The sequence below is a fragment of the Macrotis lagotis genome, chromosome 1 (assembly GCF_037893015.1).
Source record: "Macrotis lagotis isolate mMagLag1 chromosome 1, bilby.v1.9.chrom.fasta, whole genome shotgun sequence".
NCBI lineage: Eukaryota > Metazoa > Chordata > Mammalia > Peramelemorphia > Peramelidae > Macrotis > Macrotis lagotis.
Window position 1 is genome coordinate 649605499 of NC_133658.1, and position 22475 is coordinate 649627973.

General features: G+C 32.9%; 2 protein-coding genes across 2 annotated transcripts in view; one reads left to right on the forward strand and one right to left on the reverse strand.

Annotated features, from left to right (window-relative positions):
• LOC141507565 (von Willebrand factor A domain-containing protein 5A-like) overlaps nt 1-22475 on the reverse strand; it is a 156653-nt gene that overhangs the window by 128727 nt on the left and 5451 nt on the right. The window lies entirely within an intron of this gene.
• On the forward strand, nt 8902-9744 carry LOC141522374 (olfactory receptor 10N1-like). Its single transcript, XM_074235769.1, has one exon. It carries the CDS (start codon nt 8902-8904, stop codon nt 9742-9744), a length of 843 nt encoding a protein of 280 aa, XP_074091870.1.

Consider the following 22475-nt stretch of genomic DNA (forward strand, 5'->3'; position numbering starts at 1 on the left):
TTTTTCATTGGAAAAACAGCTGATCTAGAAAAAAGGTCCATGAGAGATAATATAAGAATTAGTAAACTACATGAAAACTATGATATTATAAATGTAGAGCCTACATCAGGTTATTTTCTGTCAGGAAGGGAGAAGAACTGGATGGAAAGAAAAATGTAAAACTCAAAGCCTTGTAAAAAAAAAGATTGGTAAAAATAATCTTTGCATGTAATTGGAAAAAACAAATACATAAAATATTTTTTAATTATTTTTTGCTTTTTTAAATTTTATTTATTTTGAATTTTACAATTTTTCCCAATCTTACTTCCCTCACCCTCCCGAAGGCAATTTGGCAGTCTTTACATTGTTTCCATGGTATACATTGATCCAAATTGATATTTACTATTTATTCTCATTTTGTACAAATGGTTTCTTTTATACATTAATAAAATATTCTTGTTCAAGAGTAAACAAAATACACCCTCCCCCCAAAAATATAGATTCACTTGAGTGATAAAGTAAAGGGGAGAGAAAAAATTAAAATAAAAAAAAAATAATAGTAATAATTGTAGGTATGGCCAGGTGGTGCAGTGGACAGAGCACTAGCCCTGGAGTCATGAGCACCGGAGCCCACATCTGGCCCTATACACCCAACAATCACCCAGCCATGTGACATTCAAGCTACCCAAACACCACTGCCCTGCAAAAACCAAAAAAAAGGAAAAAAAAACCCAAATAAAATAAAATAGTAATAATAATAGGGGTGGCTAGGTGGCGGACAGAGCATTGGCCCTTGAGCCAGGAGCACCTGGGTCCAAATCCGGCCTCAGACACCCAACAATCACCCTGCTATACGGCCCCAGGTGGGCCACCCAGCCCCATTTGCCCTGCACTCCCCCAAAAATAATAATAATAAAAAATGTGCTTGAGTCTTTGTTCCAACACCAACAACTTTGTCATGAGTAGGTCACATTCTTTATGATAAGTCCATGGCAAAAGTTACTTCCATATTTTTCCACTGTTTCCATAGCTGATCGCAACTCCCTCCTTTCATATTTCTCCACTACCATGTACCATATTTTTCTCTCTCCTTTCACTCTACTCTGCTGTAGGGTAGCTGAGTGGCACAGGAGACAGATCCCTGGCCCTGGGTCCAAGAGGCCCTGAGCCCCCATACCCCCCCACCCCCTTAGGCCCAGCATCCACCTGGCCCTATGGTCCCAGACAGGCCATCCAATCCCAGACCCTTGCAAGAAGTAAAAAAGAAAATGTGTTATATCTGACCACTCCCCCCCATGGTCCATCCTTTCCTCCATCACTCACATCACCCCCCTTCCCCCTGACCCCCCTTCTTACTCCAGCTGCCTATACCCCATTGAGTATATATGCTGTTTCCTCTCCTAGCCATCTCTGATGAGAGTGAAGATTCCCTCATTCCTCCTTGCCTTCCACCCTTCCATATCATTGCAGTAGCTCATTATAATAAAGAAAAATCTTATTATATAAAATATCTTGGCCTATTCTCCCTCTCCTTTTTCTTTCTCCCATTCCATTTCCCTTTTTTTCTATTGACTCCATTTTTGCACCATATTTTATCTTCAAATTCAGCTTTCTCCTGTGCTTCAACTATAAAAGCTCCTTCTACCTGCTCTATTAACTGAGAAGGTTCATATGAGTATTATAAGTGTCATTTTTCTATGCAGGAATACATGCAGTTCATCCTCATTAAGTCCCTCATATTTTCCCCCTCTCCTCCAATCTCTATGCTTCACCTGAGTCCTGTATCTGAAGTTCAAATCTTCTGTTCAGCTCTGGCTATTCCAACAGGAACATTTGAAATTCCCCTGGTTCATTGAGAGTCTATCCTTTTTCCTGGAAGAGGACATTCATTTTTGCTGGGTAGTTGATTCTTGGTTGCATTCTAAGCTCTTTTGCCTTCTGGTATATTATATTCCAAGCCCTACGAGCTTCCAATGCAACTGCTGCTAAGTCCTGTGTGATCCTGACCACAGCTCCATGATATTTGAACTGTGTCCTTGTGGCTGCTTGTAATAATTTCTCTTTGACTTGGGAGTTCTGGAACTTGGCTATAATATTCCTAGGGATTGGATTTTGGGGATCACTTACTTGGGAGGATTGGTGGATTCTCTCCATTTCTATTTTTCCCTCTGCTTCTAGAATATTAGGGCAATTTTCCTGTAGTAATTCTTTGAAAATGATGTCAAGGCTCTTTTCCTGATCATGACTCTCAGGCATTCCAATAATTTTTAAATTATCTTTCCTAAAAATAGTACAGACCAAAATACACAGTTAATTTTCATATATGAATGTGAGTGAGATGAACTCTCCAATAAAAAAAGAAGCAGGTAGCAGAATGGATTAAATTTCAGAATTCTACAATGTTGTTTACAAGAAACACTTGTGAAGTAGGAGAGACATGCAGGGTAAAGGTAAAGAGCTGGCTTCTCTTCCCTTTTTGCTTGCTTGGTTGTGGTGGTTTTCCTCTTCTCCTGTGTCCATGATGCAACCTCTGCCCCAGCAGGTGAGAGCCTAGAGAGAGGGCATGGCTCCTCTCTTGCAGCCAGGCCTGGAAGGGAATGGAAAAATTTCTTGGAGAGAAACCATATGAATGCAGTATAGGTGTGAAGGCCTTCAGGACTAAGACACAACATACTGTGCATCAGAAAAGTCATACTGGAAAGATTTTTTATGAATGTAGGGAATGTGGGAAGGCCTTCCAGCAGAAGTCAGAATGAATTAAACATCAAATAATTCATATTGGAGAAAAACCTTTTGAATGTAGTGAATGTGCAAAGGTCTCCAGGAAGAAATCATACCTTACTGTTCATCAGAAAATTCATACTGGAAAGAGTCTTTATGAATGTAAGGAAGGTGGGAATTCTTGTCAATGCAACTCATCTCTTATTATACATCAAAGAATTCATACTGGAGAGAAACCATATGAAGGAAATGAATGTGGGAAAGCATTTAGAATGAAATCATCTCTTACTGTACATCAGAGAATTCATACTGGAGAAATTCTTAATGAATGTAAGGAATGTGGGAGGACTTTCCCCTACAACTCAAGACTTATTCAACATCAAAAAATCCACACTGAAGAGAAACCTTATGAATGCAGTGAATGTGGGAAGGACTTCAGAATTAAGATACAACTGATTGTGCATCAGAGAATTCATAATGGAGAGGAAATGTTATGAATGTAAAGAGTGTGGAAAGGTCTTCTATCACAATGCAAATCTTATTACACATCAAAGAATTCTGGAAAAACCTTATGAATGTACTGAATGTGCACATGCCTTCAGGAAGAAATCATATCTTACTGTCCATCACAGGATTCATACCAGAGAGTCTTTATGATATAAGGAATGTGGAAATTCTTGTCACTACAGCTCAGATCTTATCATACATCAAAGAATTCATACTGGAGAGAAACCTTATGAATGCAATGAATGTGGTAAGACCTTTAAATGGGGGACACAACTTAATCAATATCAGAGCATTCATATTAGAGAGAAGCCTTTTGAATATAATGAATATGAGAAGACCTTCAAACTAAGGAGATATCTTGATCAACATCAAAGAATTCATTCTGGAGAGAAATCTTAAAGAGTGAGAAAATCTTTAGATTGAGGATACTCCTTTATATATATTACAGAATTAATATTGGAGAAATTCTTCAAGAATGCAAGGAGTGTGGAAAGGCCTTAACTAAGGCAATTCCCCAAGCTAGTTAACTTTTATTAACAAGGGCATGCTGTATTTCATCAGTGCAACAATCAGGCACAGTTTTGGGTATCTGTGGTGGAAAATACCATCTGTTATCCAGAGAAAGAATTGTGGCATTTGAACAAAGACCAAAGACTATTACCTTTAAATTAAAAAAAAAAAGTTATCTTATGTAATTTTGCTATCTCTATACTTCATTTTTTCCCTTAAGGATATGATTTCTCATCACATTCAACTTAGATCAATTTATATGATGGAAACAATGTAAAGACTAACAGACTGCCTTCTGTGGGAGTGGGGGGAGAGAAGTGAGATTGGGGGAAAATTATAAAATTCTAAATGAATAAATAAATAAATCTCCTTAAAAAAAAGATAAAGAGATGGAGTAGACTCCATTGTACCTCAGCCAAAGAAAAGGAAATGGAAGTTGTTATCACAATCTCAGACAAAGGAAAAACAAAAATAGATATAATTAAAAGACATATCAAAGGAAAGGTAACATAGAAAATGAATTCAAATCAATATTAAACATATATGAATAAAATTGTATATAGCATCTATTTTTTTGAAGAAGTTGAATGAGTTATAGGAGAAATTAGATAATAAAAGTATGGTAGTGGACAATCTCAACTTTCTCCTCTCAGAATCAGATAAATCTAACAACAACATAAAAAAGAAAGAATTAAAAAGATAAATAAAATTCTGGAAAAGTTGGATATGATAGATGTCAGAAGAAAACTGAATGGGAATAGAAAGGAATATAATCCATCTCAGCAGTATATTGAACCTACACCCAAATTGACCATATTATCAACCATATTACTTACCATGTATTGTTGACCATAAAAACCCCACAACAAATGCAGAAAAACAGAAATGCAATAAAATTACATTCAATAGTGTAAAATGATATAATCGACAATGGATGGACAATGAAAAGAGATTAAAAATTAATTAGAAATACTCTAACATTAAAAAATAAATGCTTGGGGGAAGCTAGGCTGTGCAGTGGATAGAGCACTGGCTCTGGAATCAGGAGGATCTGAGTTCAAATCCTGACTCAGACACTTAATAATTATTTAGCTGTGTAAACCTGGTCAAGTCACTTAACCCCATTGCCTAGCAAAAAAATAAAATAAAATAAATACATCAAAGAAAAAAATCAGAAACAATTGATAATTTCATCAAAGAAATTATACTACAAGACAATGGACAATGAAAAGAGATTAAAAATTAATTGGAAATAATCTAACTTTAAAAAATAAATGCATCAAAGAGCAAATCATAAACAATTGATAATTTCATCAAGAAATTTACAAGAGAAAACATACCAAACATACCAAAATTTATGGCATGCAACCAAAGACCATTTGGGGGGGAAATTTATATCTAATTGCTTGCATCATTAAAAAAAGAGCAAAATAGTTCAGTGATTTGGCCTGAAACTAAAAGAACTAGAAAAAGAATAATAAAAATGTTCAATTAAACACAAAATTGGAAATTCTGAAAATCAAAGGAGAGATTAATAAAATTGAAAATAAGAAAGCCATTAAACTAATAAATAAAGCTAGAAGTTGGTTTTATGAAAATACCCAATAAAATAGACCATTGGTAAATTTGCTTTAAAAATGGAAAGAAGAAAGTCAAATTACTGGTATCAAAAATGAAAGAGGTGATTACCACCAAAAGACCCCCTAAGATAATTGTTATGAGTTGTTTTGCTCAGTTATGTGCCAATAAATTTGACAATTTAAATGAAATGGACTATCTACAAAAAAAGTTATCCAGATTAATAGAAGAAACAAAATGCTTAAATAATCAAATTTTACAAGTTAGAAATGAACAAACCTTCAATGAACTTCCTAAGAAAAGCTTCCTAGGTCCAGAAGGATTCACAAGTGTCTAAAGAACAATCATTTTGAATTCTATGTAAACTATTTGGAAAATAGACAGGAGTTGTATAAAATTCTTTTTACAATACAAATATTGTACTGATACCCAAATCAGAAAGAGTGAAAAGAGGGAAAAAAATTACAACCAAATTTCCCTAATGAATATTGATGCAAAATGTAGCAAAATACTATTAAAGAGATTAATATATTAGTAATAATATTGATATTAATGTGCAATATATCACAAGGATTCATAAAGTATGACCATATGAGATTTATACCAAGAATGTAGGGTTGGTTTAATATAAGGAAAACTATCAGTGTAAGTGAATATATCTATAACAAAACAAATAGAAACCATATAATTAATGTAAAATATGCAGGAAAAAGTCTTTGACAAAGTACTATACTCATAGGAATGGGTTTAAGAACACTAGAATGCAAAAGGATTAAATGAACCTTACCTTAAAATGATAAATAATGTGTATCTAAAACCATCAGCAAACATTATCTGAAATGATATAAGCTAGAAACCTTCCTACTACAACTTTAGGTGAAACAATGATGACCATTATCACCTCTATTATTTAATATTGCTCTAGAAATGTTATAGCCATAGGAAAAGAAAAGGAAATTGAAGGAATTAGAATAGAAAAAGGAGGAAAAAAGTGTTACTCTGTAGATAATATGATTATATACTTGAAAATCCCAGAGAATCAAGTAAAGAAAAACTACTTGAAATTATTAGCAACTTTATCAAAGTTTCAGGATATAAAATAAACCCACACAAATCATCAGCATTTCTATAACTTACCAGCAAAATCCAACAGCAAGAGATAGAAATAGAAATTCCATTTATAATTGTAGAAAATTTAAAATATATGGTATATCTGCCAAAACAACTCCATAACCATAATGATACAAATATAAAACACTTCACAGAAATAAATAAGATCTAAATAAATGGAAAAATTATAGTTGTTCAAAGTGTTCTCCCTTTTCTATAGTCTCAAAACACCTTAAGTCTTAATTGTTCACCCAGTTCAAGAGATTTCTTAATTTGGTGATGTATCCATAAATGAGATCCCAAGGGGAAATATAATACAAATAAAAATAAAATATTAAAATATTATTAAAAAGCCAATATATTAAAAATTATAATTCTACCTAAATTTATTCTGTGCCATACCAAACTATCAAAATTATTTTGTACAACTAGTAAAAATATTGAGTATGAAACAAATTGAGTATGAAACCACTCCTTTCTGTGCTATCTTGAAGTTCTTTGAATATTTCATGTTACATTTATATATATTATTTCATATTGTAGCAATTTGGTGGATGGCAGGAACAGCAAACTTAGAGAAAGAATTGTGATACTGTGAACTCTGGAACTTCTTTACAAGAAAAAATATCATGAGACTCAATTCCACCAAAGTGTTGTCCCTTTTCTAAAGTCTCAAAACATCCAAGGTCTAATTGTTCCCCTGGCTCAATAGATTTCTTGAATTTTTGATGTATCCAGAGATGACATCCCAAGAGGAAATCAAGGCCAATTATAAAGACTCTTTCAATTCTGCCTCTTCCTTACCCCACAGTCCTGGGTTACTGAAGTCTGGGAAGGAATCACTACAGTAGTTAGGAAAAGTCAGTTCTGTGTTATTGTCCAATTTGGGTAATTTGATCTAATAATAAGAAGCATTCAGGGCTGCCAGATACATATACTAGTCATACCTGTGGCACCAAAAATAGAAGGTACGAATGGAAAAACTCCCATCTTCCCTTCATGAGAGACTTGAGAAAAGAAAGTGTTCTCTTCCCCACACAACTGTATTATCTCTTGGATATGTAAGTTCAATCAATTTTTATCTATCACTTCTTTTAATGGTGAGAATAGAAGGGGAAACCATAAATTGGGTGAGGCAATTGGTTGACTCTGAGGTTTAAAATCATCTTCCCATAAGAATCTCCACAGCAGGAAATGAGAGGGGAAAAGTTTACTGTACTATCAGTATTTGGAGATGGTTATCTGTACTCCTTAAACCTGGAGAATTCAATAGTTTTACCTAGTTACACAGACACAAACAGTGGAGACACAAAAGATTGTACTATACTTCTTTAAGAAATCAGCTCAACTTCTGGGAAAAAAAATATCTGTTGATTCTGGAAAAGCCTGTGACACATTAGCTTGACTTCTCTTCTTGGGGTTATGATGCCCTGGGTCCAAAAGAGTCTTCTGATAAACAAACTCTGCAATTGTCAGTAAGTTACTTATCCTTTTTGAGATTGTTTCTTAATCTGTAAGTAGGCATAATGATACTCTTGCTATCTACCTAATAGGACTGTTAAAAGACTCAATGATATATTGCAAGGAAAGTGTTTTATAAACTTTTATGTCCTCTATGCATCAGTTGTCATGATTATTAGCCATGATTTTGGAATACAGCAATCAATACTTAAAGAAGTATTTTGAGGGGATTTTTGAAAATTTGAGCTATAGACTCAATCCGTCAACTTCAGTTTTGAACCTAAATTTCTGGAAGGGCTATTCAATAAAAGGGAAGTATTTTTGTACTCAATTGAGAATTACTTTTAGCTAAGATATAGAAATGATTTTCCACTTTGTGGGACTTTTCTCTAAAAGTAAGGTACCCATTCCTTCTTGTGCCTTAGCTATGACTCTCACACAGTCACTGTAAAAATTCCTTTAAGACCTGTGACCTTTAATTTCTAAGCAAGTGCCCAAGATTGTTGACCTATTCATTCATATGAATGGTAAAGGAAAACAGCAAACAATAGGAATAATAGTTCAAGTCTGCTAGATTCATTTTGACATTTCTTTTTGCCTATTCTAATTTTTTATGATTAGTGTTTTTTTCCTGCCATCACATGTTTATTGAATAATATACTTTTGATTAATGGCAATCATTCTATTCCATTGATTTCTTTTAGATGCCCTGATTTTATATAGCTCAGAACTCCTTTTTTACTTGCAATCATGGTCTTTGAAAATTAGGGTTAACAGTCTCAGGTTAAAAAAAAAGGAAGACTTTCTATAAGTGTATGATAATGTTTGCATGAAATGTTTCAATAAAAATATAAATTTGTGATCAAAATGAATATGTATCATATTAAACAAACTCACCCTTTGTGTTTGATATCTGTATTTATGCTTTGCTTTCTTCTGTCTTCCCCCAGGGCTGACTTTCCCACAAGGAAAAAGAACTACACAGAGGTGACTGAATTCATTCTTCTGGGAATCCCTCATACAGAAGGACTGGACATGATCCTCTTTATCATCTTCTTATGTATCTACATCTTCACCCTTTTGGGGAATTTTCTCATCCTTTTGGCCATCATCTCCTCCTCTCAACTTCACACACCAATGTATTTCTTTTTGGGACTCTTATCTACTTTTGACATAATTTTTCCTTCAGTGAGTTCTCCTAAAATGCTGGTTTTTCTTTCAGGAAATAGCAGAGTCATCTCTTACAGGGGATGTGCATCCCAGCTCTTCTTCCATCATTTTTTGGGGTGCACTGAGGGCATTCTTTACTCTGTGATGTCCTATGACCGTTTTGTTGCCATCTGTCATCCACTGCACTACACAGTCATTATGAACCCCAGACTCTGTGTGGTCCTTGCTACATGTACCACATTGATAGGTTGCATCCATGCTACTATACTGACATCACTCACTTTCCAATTGCCTTATTGTGGTCCCAATAAAATAGACTATTACTTTTGTGACATTCCCTCTGTAATACCATTGGCCTGTGCTGACAACTCACTGGTCCAGAAGGTGGGTTTTACTAATGTTGGCCTACTGACATTAACATTACTTTTCACAATTATTGCCTCTTATACACGCATTGGTATAGCCATTTTGAGAATCCGTTCAGCTGAAGGCAGAAGCAAAGCTTTCTCTACCTGCAGTGCCCATCTTACAGCGATCATGTGTGCCTTTGGACCAATTATCATCATCTATTTTCAGTCTAGTCCAGACCCTTTACTTGGTGCTGTGGTTCAAATTTTAAATAACATTGTCTCACCCATGCTAAACTCCTTAATCTACTCTCTGAGAAACAAGGAAGTAAAAAGAGCCTTGAAAAGAGTTTTTTTGTAGAAAAGAACTAACTGCAGAGGCCTAAATTAGGAGCGTTTTCTCTCTCATCATTCTGTCTTTTTGCCAACATGAGACAAAAACTAATTGAATTCTTTTTTTCCATTAATGCTTTTCATTTCAGAATTCATAAAGATTTTTTTGACTAGGAAGAGAGTGCCTATTTATTATTTCATTTGAAACAATTATCTTAAGTGAGATCAACTATTGAATGTGCCTATTTTTCTCATGGTAGCAGTTGTGAAGAGTGTTTCTTTGGGGGAAGTAAGTGACAATTTAGAAATATGATCCATTTTGTATACAGAGTTACTGATGAGCTTCTCTTTTCCCACTATTTTAAATCACCAAATTCCTAGATTGAATTTCCCTTTCAAACCTCCTTTACATTAGTCTTGATGAAAAGGTGGCCTTCCCCTTTGTCAAGGCTTTCTATAGTAACCTTGATCACATCCAATCCTCTCTTGTCTCTTCTAGAAGATTATCCATTCTTGTTCATCTTCAGCCTTTATCTGCTAACTCAATCCCTGATAAACTCCCAGACCCACCCCAAAATGCCCTTCTCCCTCAATCTTAAAAAAATCTGTTCATTTTATGTACTTATGTCCTCTACTAGTTTTATCCTTTACTCTCTTCTCTTTAAAGCTAAATTCCTATTTTAAAAAATCTGTCTAGGGGCAGCTAGGTGGTATAGAATTAAAGTACCCCCACCCTGGAATCAGGAGGACCTGTGTTCAAATCTACCCTTAGACATTTAATAATTACCTATCAGTGTGATACTTGCAAAAAAAAAAAAAGCTGTCTATATATTTTCTCTCTTACTTCGAAGACCCTTGCTAACTGGCTTTTATCTCGTTATTCATCTGTAATGTCTCTCTTAAGAGATGTGACCTGTTTGTTAATTGCCCGATCCAATGGATTTTTTTTGCTCAGTCCTCATTCTTCATCATCTTATCCTGTTGAAGTCCTTTCTCTTTGGATACTTTCTCCTCTTTGAAGGTTTTCATAAGACCTTTCTTATTCCTTTTCTATCTGTCCTCTCTCTTTTTTTTCTGGTACATCATTCTTACCTTAACCCTAACTATGGGATATACCTCAAGTATCTATCCAGAGAACCCATCTCTTTCTATTCCTCTTTTTCCTTATAACTTTATCAGATCCTTTGAATTGATATCCCCCAGGAGGCTTCTGCTCTCTTACTCACCAGTAACTCCCTGGATAAGTGAATTGTCTCTTCAGCAGAGTAAGAACTAATCCTAGCAACCCTACCCCCAGCAAAAGCTACCAGAGAAGTCTTGATCCCACTACTGAGTGGTAGGGAAACTTCAACCTGGAACTGGCCAAAAGTGAAATTCTGCCTTTGTGGCCCACCAGCAGAGAGAACCTGTTTTCATAGCAACCCAGCAATAAGTACCCACTCCTTCAGTAGAACAGTAACTACATCCCTCCACCAGGGTCAGCCACAAAAAAGACTCTGTTACCATACAAACCCAGAAGCAAGCTTCCTACCCCTGGACCTGGTTAGCAGATAAACCCCACAACCAGGGAAGACAAAGAGGGAGGGCCCCACACCTCTGCATTAGTCAGAAGGGAAGCCTACTCTCCAGAGAAAACAAGCAGCTAAGTCTAAAACCTAAGTTAAAAACAACACTTAAGAGTCAAATCCCCATACAGAAAGCTTGGGACACAACAAGAGTTCAGTCACTAAGAAAGTAGGAAAAAGGGAGCAGAAAACAAATAAAAAAGAGCTTGATTATATAAATTTAGTATGGAAATAGAAAGGATTATAACATAAACTTAGAAGAGGATAAAAACTTCTACATGTAAAATCTCAAGGAAAAATATAATTTGGTTTCAGGATCAAAAAGAATTCCTAGAAGAGGCTGTAACAATCCTGAAAATCTGGCTGGGGAAAGTCTCTTAATGTCACAATTCAGCCTTCAGGGTCTTTATTGGAAAAGTTCCTTTGGTAGAGTGTCCTCTCTCAAGGTATGGATGCCAAATGCCCACTGTCCCAAGTAAGACCTTTATAGTACTTATACAAAAGTGGCACAGGTCCAAGGATTTTCAAGACTGAACTCAGTCATCAATGACTTTTGGTATCAGATCCTGAGTACAATCACTTTTTTCCCAGGTTTTGTGGTAAATACCCAGGGTCGAGCCAAGTCCTTATGTGTGATCCCCAAAACATATTTACTAGGAATGTACTCCAGCACTCCCTGCCCCAGAATTTGCTTTGATCAAAATGCTTTGGTTCAGTGTGCTTGGGAAGTTCCTTCTCTTTGGATCATAGGAAAGATCTCATTTTAATCCTTAACCCCTTCAAATACTTAAATAAACTTAACTACCCCTAAAATTTCTCTGGATCATAGTGGATCTTGTACATGAATTCTTTCATGCACTACCTGAACATTAATCAGTCCCATTTTTCTCACCCTCCCATTCCCACCCCCTGGATTATTCTGATGAGGATGAGTGGGTGAGTGTTACCAATAATTGTGTCCTGAATTTCACAGCAATAGGTACCCACTCCTGTGGTAAATTCTGCTCCAATGATAGTAAAAGGTCAATTCCTGTTCTAATGGTTTATCTCAATCCTCTTGACATTCCCACTAAGGAACTGAAAGAAAAATTGTAATTGCACAAATGGAAACTAATGTCTATGAGTCTTTGAGTTAAGATAAAACAGAATAAGAATAAAAAATAGATGAAAATGTAAATCATCTCATTAGAAAAACAACTGATCAAGAAAATAAATCCATGAGAGATAAAAATTATTCGACTACATGTAAAACCATGATTTATAAAATGTCTGGACATCTTTCATTTTTAATTTATTAATCTAGTTAATGTTCAAATATAGTAAATTGTCAAGATCAACATCAGTAGGTCTGAGTTCCAAATTCTTTCTCTCTCCTTTCTTGTATCCTATCAAAGACATGTATATGGGTTAAACATGTACAGTCATGTGAAATATATTATGGACAAAATCATTTTATAAATTATGAAGGAAAACTATCCTGAAATATTAGAACTAGAGAGCAAAATAGAACTTGAAAGAATACATTGATTACCACCTGAAAGAGATTCCAGGAACAAAATAGCCAAATGCTAGAACTCACAGATCTAAGAGAAAATTTTTAAAGCAGCCACAAAGGAACAATTCAAGTATCATTGTATTGTAGCCAAGATTATAGAGATTTGGCAGCTTAAACATTAAAAAACTTAGCTTAAAATATAATATTCAGTAAACAAAGAAGTATTATAACCAAGAATCATCTACCCAGCAAAATTGAATATAATCCCTTTGAATATAAATCTTTTAAGCATTTCTAATTAAAATACAAGAGCTGAAAAAAAATTTGATCTCTTGTAAACATAGAAACAAGAAAGAGAAAAGAGAAAATTTAATAAGGTCAAACTTTATATTTCTTTATGGCAAGATAAATTTGAAGTCTTAAGAATTTTATTACTATAAGAGCAATTAGAAGGAGTATATGTAAACAGAGAGTGTATAAAAACTGATGGAGTGATAGCCAAAAAATCCAGAATAAAAGGTGGAGAAAGAAAACTGCACTAAGGGGGGGGGGTGAATTATCCCATATAAAAGAGGCATGAAAGAAGTTTTATAAATGGAAGAGAAATAAGGATGGGGGTGGTGGTCCAAAGTAAAACCTTATTCTTACCAAAATTGGATACAGAAATCTATCTAACCTTATAAGGAAGTAAAATAAAACAGGAATAAAAGGAGGAGAGGGAACCAATAACAGGGACTGGTATATTGGGGAAAGTGGTGATCAGAAGTAAAAAAAAAAATCTTGTCAGGAGGGAAAAGATTGGGGAGGGGATGAGAGTGGGGAGGATATAAAAAAGTGAAAAGTAACATGCAGGAAAATATATAGTTAATTATCATACTGTAAATGTGAATGGGATGAACACCAATAAAAAAACGTAGAGAGAAAAATGTAGTAAAAATCGAAATTCTACAATATATTGTTTACATGGAACACATTTGAAGCATGAGATACAAATAGGGTAAAGGTAAGGGACTAGAATAGAATATGTTGTGCTTCAACTGAAGCAGACAAAGTAAGGGTAGCAATCAAAATCTTTTTTTTTTTTTGCAAGGCAATAGGGTTAAGTGACTTGCCCTAGGTCACACAGCTAGGTAATTATTAAGTGTCTGAGATTGCATTTGCCCTCAGGCCCTCCTGATTCTAGGGCTGGTGTTCTATTCACTGCATCACCTAGATGCACCAAACAATCATAATCTAAAAGGAAAAACAAAAATAGATCTAATTAAAAGTCATAGAAAAGAAGCTATATCTTGCTGAAAGGCAACTTAAATAATGAAGTCAAATCATTATTAAATATATATGCATGAAATTGTATGGCATCTAAAATTTTGAAGAAGTTGAGAAATTAGAAAATAAAACTATATTAGTAGGGGATCTCAACTTTCCCCATCTCAGAATCAGATAAATCTAACAACAAAATAAATAAGAAAGAAATTAAAAAGAAATAAAATTCTGGGAAAGTTGAAAATGATAGATGTCTGGAGAAAATGAAAAGGAATAGAAAGGAAAAAAAGTTTTTCTCAGCAGTCCATTGTACCTATTCAAAAACTGATGAAGAAATAGTAAATGCATCCTTTTCAAATCACAAAGCAATAAAATTACATTCAACAATGGACAATGAAAAGAGATAAAAATTAATTAGAAATTAAATAACACTAAAAAAGAAGTGCATGAAAGAACAGATCACAGAAACAATTTATAATTCCATCAAAGAAATTTGCAACAATGAGACAACATGCCAAATTTATGGAATGTAGTCAAAGCAGTACTTAGGGGGAAAATTATATCTTTATTTTTTATATCAATAAAACACAGAAATAATAGGTCAATAATTTGGATCTGCAACTAAAAGAACTGGAAATAGAACAAATTAGGAATGTACAATTAAACACCAAATGGGAAAACCTGAAAATCAAAGGAGAGATTAATAAGATTGAAAGTAAGAAAACCAATAAACTAATAAATAAAACTAGAAATTGGATTTGTGAAAGTACCCAATAAAATAAACACTGGTAAATTTGATTTTAAAAAGCAAAGAATAAAGTCAAATTACTAGTATCAGAAATGAAAGAGGGTGAATTCACCACCAATAAAGAAAAAAATTAAGACAATGGGCTATGATCCATTTTTTCAAGTCATATGCCAATAAATTTGACATTCTAAATCAAATGGAGGAATACCTACAAAAATATACATTATCTAGATTAATAGAAGAAAAATATAAGTAACAACTTTAGAAAAAAGAAATTGAACAAATCATAAATGAACTTCCTAAGAAAAATTTTCCACAAGTTCACAAGTGAACTCAACCAATTGTTAAAGAAGAATCATTCTCAATACTGCATTAATTATTTAGGAAAGTAGGGAAAAGAGTTGTATCAAATTATTTTTACGATGCAAATGTTGTACTGATACCTAAACCAGGAAGAGTGAAACAAAGAAAGAAAATTATAGATCAATTTTTCTAATGAATGTTGATCCAAAAATGTCAAATAAAATACTATTAAAGAGATTACAGAACTATATCAAAGGATCATAAAGTATGATCAGGTGGGATTTAAACCAGGAATGCAGGGTTAGTCCAATATTAGGAAACTACCAACATAATTGAAGATATCAACAACAAAACAAATACAAATCATATGATTAACTCAAAATATACAGAAAAAGTCTTTGACAAAGTACAATATCCATAGGAATGGAATAAAAATACTAGAATTAATAGGAATAAATGGAACTTAACTTTAAATGATAAGAAATAGTTTTCTAAAACCACAAACAAATATTATCTGAAATGGAAATAAGGTAGAAGCCTTCCCAAAATAATCAGGAGTAAAACAATGATGCCCATTATTATTTAATATTGCACTAGAAATGTTAGCAATAGCAATAGGAGAAGATAAAGAAATCGAAGGAATTAGAATAAGCAATGAAGAAACAAAAGTGTCCATCTTGACAGATGATTTGAAATTATACTTAGAAAATCCCAGAGAATCAACTAAAAACAATTTGAAATTATCAATAACTTTAGCAAAATTTCAGAAAACCGAATAAGCCCACATAAATCATTAGCATTTTTATAAATTACCAACAAAGTCCAGCAGCAAGAAATAAAAAAAGAAGTTCCATTTATAATAACTGTTAGACAGTATAAAATTCTTGGAAGTATACCTGCTAAAACAAACCCTGCAACTATAGTAAATGCAAATATAAAACACTTGACAGATACAAATAAGTTTTAAACAATTGGAAAATATTAATTGTTCATGGGTAGGTAGAGCCAATATAATAAAAATTATAATTCTACCTAAATTAATTTATTCAGTGCCATACCAATCAAACAATCAAAATTATTTTATACAACTATAAAAAATAGCACAATTTATTTGAAAGAGCAAAAGTTCAAGGATATCAATGAAAAACTGTGAAGGAAGATGGTCTAGATATAATAGATCTCAATTCTGTGATAAAGTGGTACCTATCAAAATGGAGTTACCACTTCATACCCATCAGATTAGCTAATATGCAAAAAATAGGAAAATGATCAATGTTTGATAGGATGTATGAAAACTGTATGAAAACTGGGACACTATTGGTGGAGTTCCAACTATTCCAAAAAACCTAGAGAACAGTTTGGAATTGTGTCCAAAAGTCTATAAAACCATGCATACTCTTTGCCAGAAATACTGCTGCTAGGTCTATATACCTCAAAAATCAAGAAGGGTGGGGGAGTAAATGGACCTTTTTCTACAAAATATGTATAGTAGCTCTTGTTGTGGTGGTTAAGAAATGGAAATCCGCAAATTGGGGAATGAATAAATTAGTTGAGATATTTTATTGTGATGGAATTCAATTATCTTATTAAAAATGAGTAGGTAGATTTCAAATAAATCTGGACTTACATAAGCTGACGCATAGTGAAATGAACAGAACCAGGAGAATGTTGTACATAGTAATTGTACTATTGTAAGATGAAAAATTTAGCTATTCTCAGCCTTAAAATGATCCAAGACAATCACAATGATTTAATGATGGAGCTTACTAACTGCCTTCAGAGAAAGAATGGATATTTATTGAATATAGATGGAACATATATTGTTAATTTTCTTTCTTTCAATTGTTTTCTATTCGAGTCATCTTATATAAAATGACTCATATAGAAAAACTTTATATATTTGTATATGTACAATCTATATCTGCTTCCTTATAATAAGTCTCAGGGTGAGGAGAAAGGGGGAAAATAAAAACGTTAAAAAATGAGAAAAAAAGTGAGATAATATAAAAACAAAACAACAATAAAATATTGTCAGTTTTTTTGTAATGTATTTCTTTAAATCTTTCAAATCTGATGAAAAGAAATAAAGGGAAAAGCATATTCAGTTTACATGAATACACTATATATATAGTATGTATTCTTGTTCATGTTAGTAACAGTTCATAGTAATGTACAATAGTACATAGTAAATAATAACAGTAATAGTACAGTATTTACTATATGATAGACACTGTGTTATGTGTCTTACAAATACCATCTCATCTGATCCTCATAACAAGCTTGCAAGATAGGTGCTATTATTATCCCTACCTTAAGGTTGAGGAAACTGAAGCAGAGATGTTAAGTGATTTGTCCAAGGTCACAAAGCTAATTAGCTATTGAGTTTGGATTTGAACTCAGATTATTTTATCCCTATATCCAGTGCAGTTTCCACTAAGAAAAATCATGGAAGAAAAAAAAAACTAAGAAAGAAGTTACAATAAATTTCATGGCTACAGTATCTATGCATATTTTGTAAAACATGGATAAGCACAGTAAATTCATAATCTTAATATAAGAAGGCAAAATTGACCCATCAACCCAAAATTGTCCTCAGTAATATTAAGATTTGATAGAATGCTTAGATAAAACTCACACACTATTGTTATCTCCCACCTTATAGCTAAGGAAACTAAAGCAGAGAGAAGTTAAGTGACCTGCCCAGGATCACAAAGCTATTGAACTCTTTCTCTAAGCCCAGTGTTGTTTCTACTAAGAAAAATAATGATCAGACTACTCTGTAAATCAATAGAAGAAAGGACATATAAGGAGTTACAATAAAAGACTTGGCTACGGATGTCTATATATTTTGTAAATCATGGAAAATAAGCACAATGCATTCATAATCTCAATGTAAGAAGGCAAAATTGATGCATCGACTCAAAATTGACCTCAGTACCACTGAAATTTGATGGAAGAAGAATGGTGATTGACAAGTGATTCTGGTAGTTTCCAGAAGAAAAAAAGAGTGGAATAGAATTATATTTTAAAAAGATGTACTCGAAAGGAAATCCAGGAACTGGAGAAATTCAATTAGGAAAACTGATGGAAAGCATTTGCATGAAGATGGGTTGGCTGCAATGGAAAATTGACACTGGATTATTCTATATCTATAAACATAATAAAATATTATAGATGAGAAGTTTGGGAAACAAGCTAAGAGAATGGTAAAAGGAAATAAAATACTGATGATAAGTCTCTCTGATAGGTCTGATCTCTCTTTCTTCCTCTGCCTACCAAATTGAAATTCTAATTGTTGCAAATTCTCCCTTTAACATTTAAGCAATAACATGATTATTTCTGAAACCAAGATAACATTTTACTCAGGCACCCTCTTTTATCTTTGCTTAAAGGAGAAATGTGGGTCTGAAAGTATTCTTAATTTTTTTTTTTAGATTTTTCAAGGCAATGGGGTTAAGTGACTTGCCCAAGGCCACATGACTAGGTAATTATTAAATGTCTGAGGCTGGATTTGAACTCAAGTACTCCTGACTCCAAGACCAGTGCTCTATCCACTGCACCACATAGCCATCCCTTGATTTTTCATTTGCTCAGAGTTTACTTAACTTTTAATGATTTTCCCAATGCTTTTGTATTTATTGAGTAATTTATTCATATTGTCTAGGTAAGAAGTCTTTGTACAATATACAAATATTTAACTTTCAGATTTCTTACTCCTGGGCTTTATTTTCCAACATATGTTTTGCTAGTCTCACCTAGTGCAACTTTTGTGTTCAAATATTAGTTAGTATTTGACAATTGTGTTTCCTTTTTATCTTTTTATTTAATTCCTCATATTCTGATGTAAGATGTCAAAACCCACCAATATTAACCTTTTAAAGTTATTTCCTATGCTATAAGGCTATTTAAAAATTGCTTTATGTTCATAAGGTACAGGAATATTTAAAATTTATGTGCTTTCTTTCAGAATAGAATGTTATCATGATGAAATGCCCTTGTTTATCTCCCCTAAAGCTTTCTAGTTTGAATTCTACTTTGATTATTCCCCTTGTCATTCTTATGATAAAAATACAATTTTTGTATCATCCTTTCAGAAAAATCTTTTTAAATATTTGTAGTTTGAATATTTCCAGACAACAACTAGATTCTTCTTTTTAATTGATTCATTAACCTACTTTTTTATTATTAATGAGTTCAATCAACTTAGCTTTGCTAATGTTCGACTTTTTTGTCACTTTTTAGAATTCTTATTTAATCTATCATAAGGAAATATAAACTTTTAGATTTGGATCTTTTTTTTTGAACCTGTGAAGTCATTAGTGTGGATACTCCTCCTGATGATGTAGATCCTAGTCCAGTCACAATTGCCTATTCTTCACATCACTTGTCTAAGTCTTCCTGTCAGTCTTTTAAAAGGTGCTCAGGTGACATGCTATGAACATGTTTTGAAAGTTCTTGTCATTAACTACCAATGAATTGTGTAGTCTGGTCATCAGTTAATTGGTCCTTTCTGGTTACATTCCTCTTACAACACTTAAGCTTTGAACTCTTCCTTGTAACAAGCAAAAAAAATTAGTACAATGTCAGTATCATACAAAATATGCAGCATTCTGTTGTCTCTGTTAAGAAGAAGCAAATAGAGTTTATTATCTATGGCCTGGGACTGACTCGTCACTTTGATTACTCAGTGTTTTTGTTTCTTTTAGAATTCTTTTATATTATTTTCAACATTATATATTTTTTACTTCATGTTTACTCATACAAATCTTTGCGTGTTTCTTTCCCATCTTTCTTTCACTTCATAATTCTATCAGATTCAACATTCTGTCCAGCCATTCACAATCTTTGTTCTGAATTCTTGATTCTCACATAATAAAATGTCATTTTGAATATTTTGATATATGCATTTCTTTAACATTTTGGCTGTATATGATCAGTAGAGGGATCTCTTATTTAAAATATATAAATAATTGGGGACAGCTAGGTGGCACAGTGGATAAAAAAAAGCACCGGCCCTGGAGTCAGGAGTACCTGCCTGTGTTCAAATCCGGTCTCATTTGCCTTTTGCCTTGCAAATATATATAAAATTTAGTCACTCTTCTACCACAAGTTCAAGTAATTTCTTACTATGGTAAAATCAATTCACATCAATCCAATTTTTTGTAACTTCGTAGACATATACTTTTTTTTCCTGAGGGCATCTTCTATTTTTGTTGCTCTTATGTGATTCTTTATCTACTTTTTTTGCTTATTAAAAAATTGAATTAACCCAAAGATTAACCCGAAGTTAATAAATGTCTCTCAAAAGTCCTCTGGACTACATGACTAACTGTGGGTTTAAAAACAACCCAAACAATTCTATTTATCAAATAAAATCACATTGACATATTACCTATATCTCATTCCTTTTTCAATATATGAGAAATATTTATCCTTTCAGATTCAATAATGTTTTCTATAACTAGATACTAATTTGTTATGAATTTAGAAAGGTAACTTTTTTCACATACTCCCCTTTTGGAGGGGAGTTATGCTTATAGTACAAAGATTTTCTGAAGGAAATCTTTGTCCCTGAAAATTCTTCTTTTTCTAATTCTAAGATGTTATCTCGAATGATATTCTTGAGATAACAACAAAAACAATAATAATAATAATAATAATAATAATAATAATAACTTCTCAGGGTTGACTCTAATCCTGAATTTACTCCACCTTAAACTTTCTTGTGAATCTACCACTTGGAACTCTAGGTATTTCAATATTTTTTCAATAACTGATTCATTTCCCAGGATGATAACCTATTTGAGTATTACCATTAGTTATTTTATCAATTGTAGTCATCCAGTTGTTTCTGTAGATTATTTTTTAAACTTTCTGTTATAGCTTCAATGTCGCTTTGTCCTCATTATTTCATTTCTATAGATTTTAGCAATCTATATGTTGATTTCATTTCTTTCTCTGATTAAAAATAAATTGCTATAAATTCCTTTACTTTTGATATGTACAAACCAGTTTTCCTCTCTTAATAATATGTACTTCATTTGTCCATTTGAATTTGTTTCTTCATGCATTTAAATGCCTGGATTTTGTTTTTCCATCTACCACTGGCCTCTGGCATTCAAGCTTTTTTTTTCTTTTGCCTGGCATGTTGCTTTTTCTTTTCTTTTCTTTTCTTTTCTTTTCTTTTCTTTTCTCTTCTTTTCTTTTCTTTTCTTTTCTTTTCTTTTCTCTTCTTTTCTCTTCTTTTCTCTTCTTTTCTTTTCCTTTCTTTTCTTTTCTTTTCTTTTCTTTACTTCTCTTTCCTTTCCTTTTTTCCTTTCCTTTTCTTCTCTTTTCTTTTCTTTATTTCTCTTTCCTTTTCATAGTCACACATTGCTTATATTCTATTTTGCTTGATTTTTGTCCCTCTATGTGACTTTTAAAATCTTTTTTCTTTATTTTTGGTGTTTCTTTTATTGTTTTGGGGGAGGAGATGAAATAAGACTAATGTTTTTCAAAATTATTATTCTACCATCTTAGCTCTCAGATGAAGGGGGAAAATCTATCTATTCCATATGAAAAATACTCTAAATCATTTTTGATTAAAGAAATACAAATTAAAACACAACACCTTACAGGTTTCAGATTGACCAGTATGACAAGAAATGGAAAAAGATCACTGTTGGAAGGGATTTTGGAAAATTAGGACACTAATGCATTGTTGGGGGAGTTGTGAACTGATCCAAACTTTCTTGAGCTCAAAGATCAATAAAACTGTGCATGCCCTTTTATCCAGCAATATCACTACTACATCTATATCCCAAAGAGTTCATAAGAAATGGCAAAAAAATGAATTGTAGAAAAAATATTTATAGCAGTTCTTTTTGTAGTGGCAAAGAATTGTAAATTCTTTGTAAACTGTAAATTTTGGTGAAATGACTAAACAAATTGTGGCATATTAATGTGATGAAGTTCTATTGTTCCATAAGAAATCATGGATGACTAGATTTCAATAAAGCCTGGAAGGACTCACATGAATTGATTTTGAGTAAAGTGAGTAGAAGCAGAAGAATAAAGTAAACATTAACAACAGTGCTGTATGATGATCAACTATGATGGACTAGCTCTTCTCAGAAGTACAATAATCAAAGACAGTTTTAAAGGACTTGTAATGAACAGAGAAGGAATTATGGATTCTGAATGCAGACCAAAGCTTACTATTTTCAATTTTTAAAATCTGTTTTGTTTTTTTTCTCATATTTTTTTACTTTTTGTTCTGATTCTTCTTTCACAGCCTGATTAATATGGAAATTTGTTTAACAGTTATATATTTATGCCTATATTAAATAAATTTCTATCTAGAGAAGAAGGAGGGAAAGGAGGGAGGAAGAAAATGTGGAACTCAA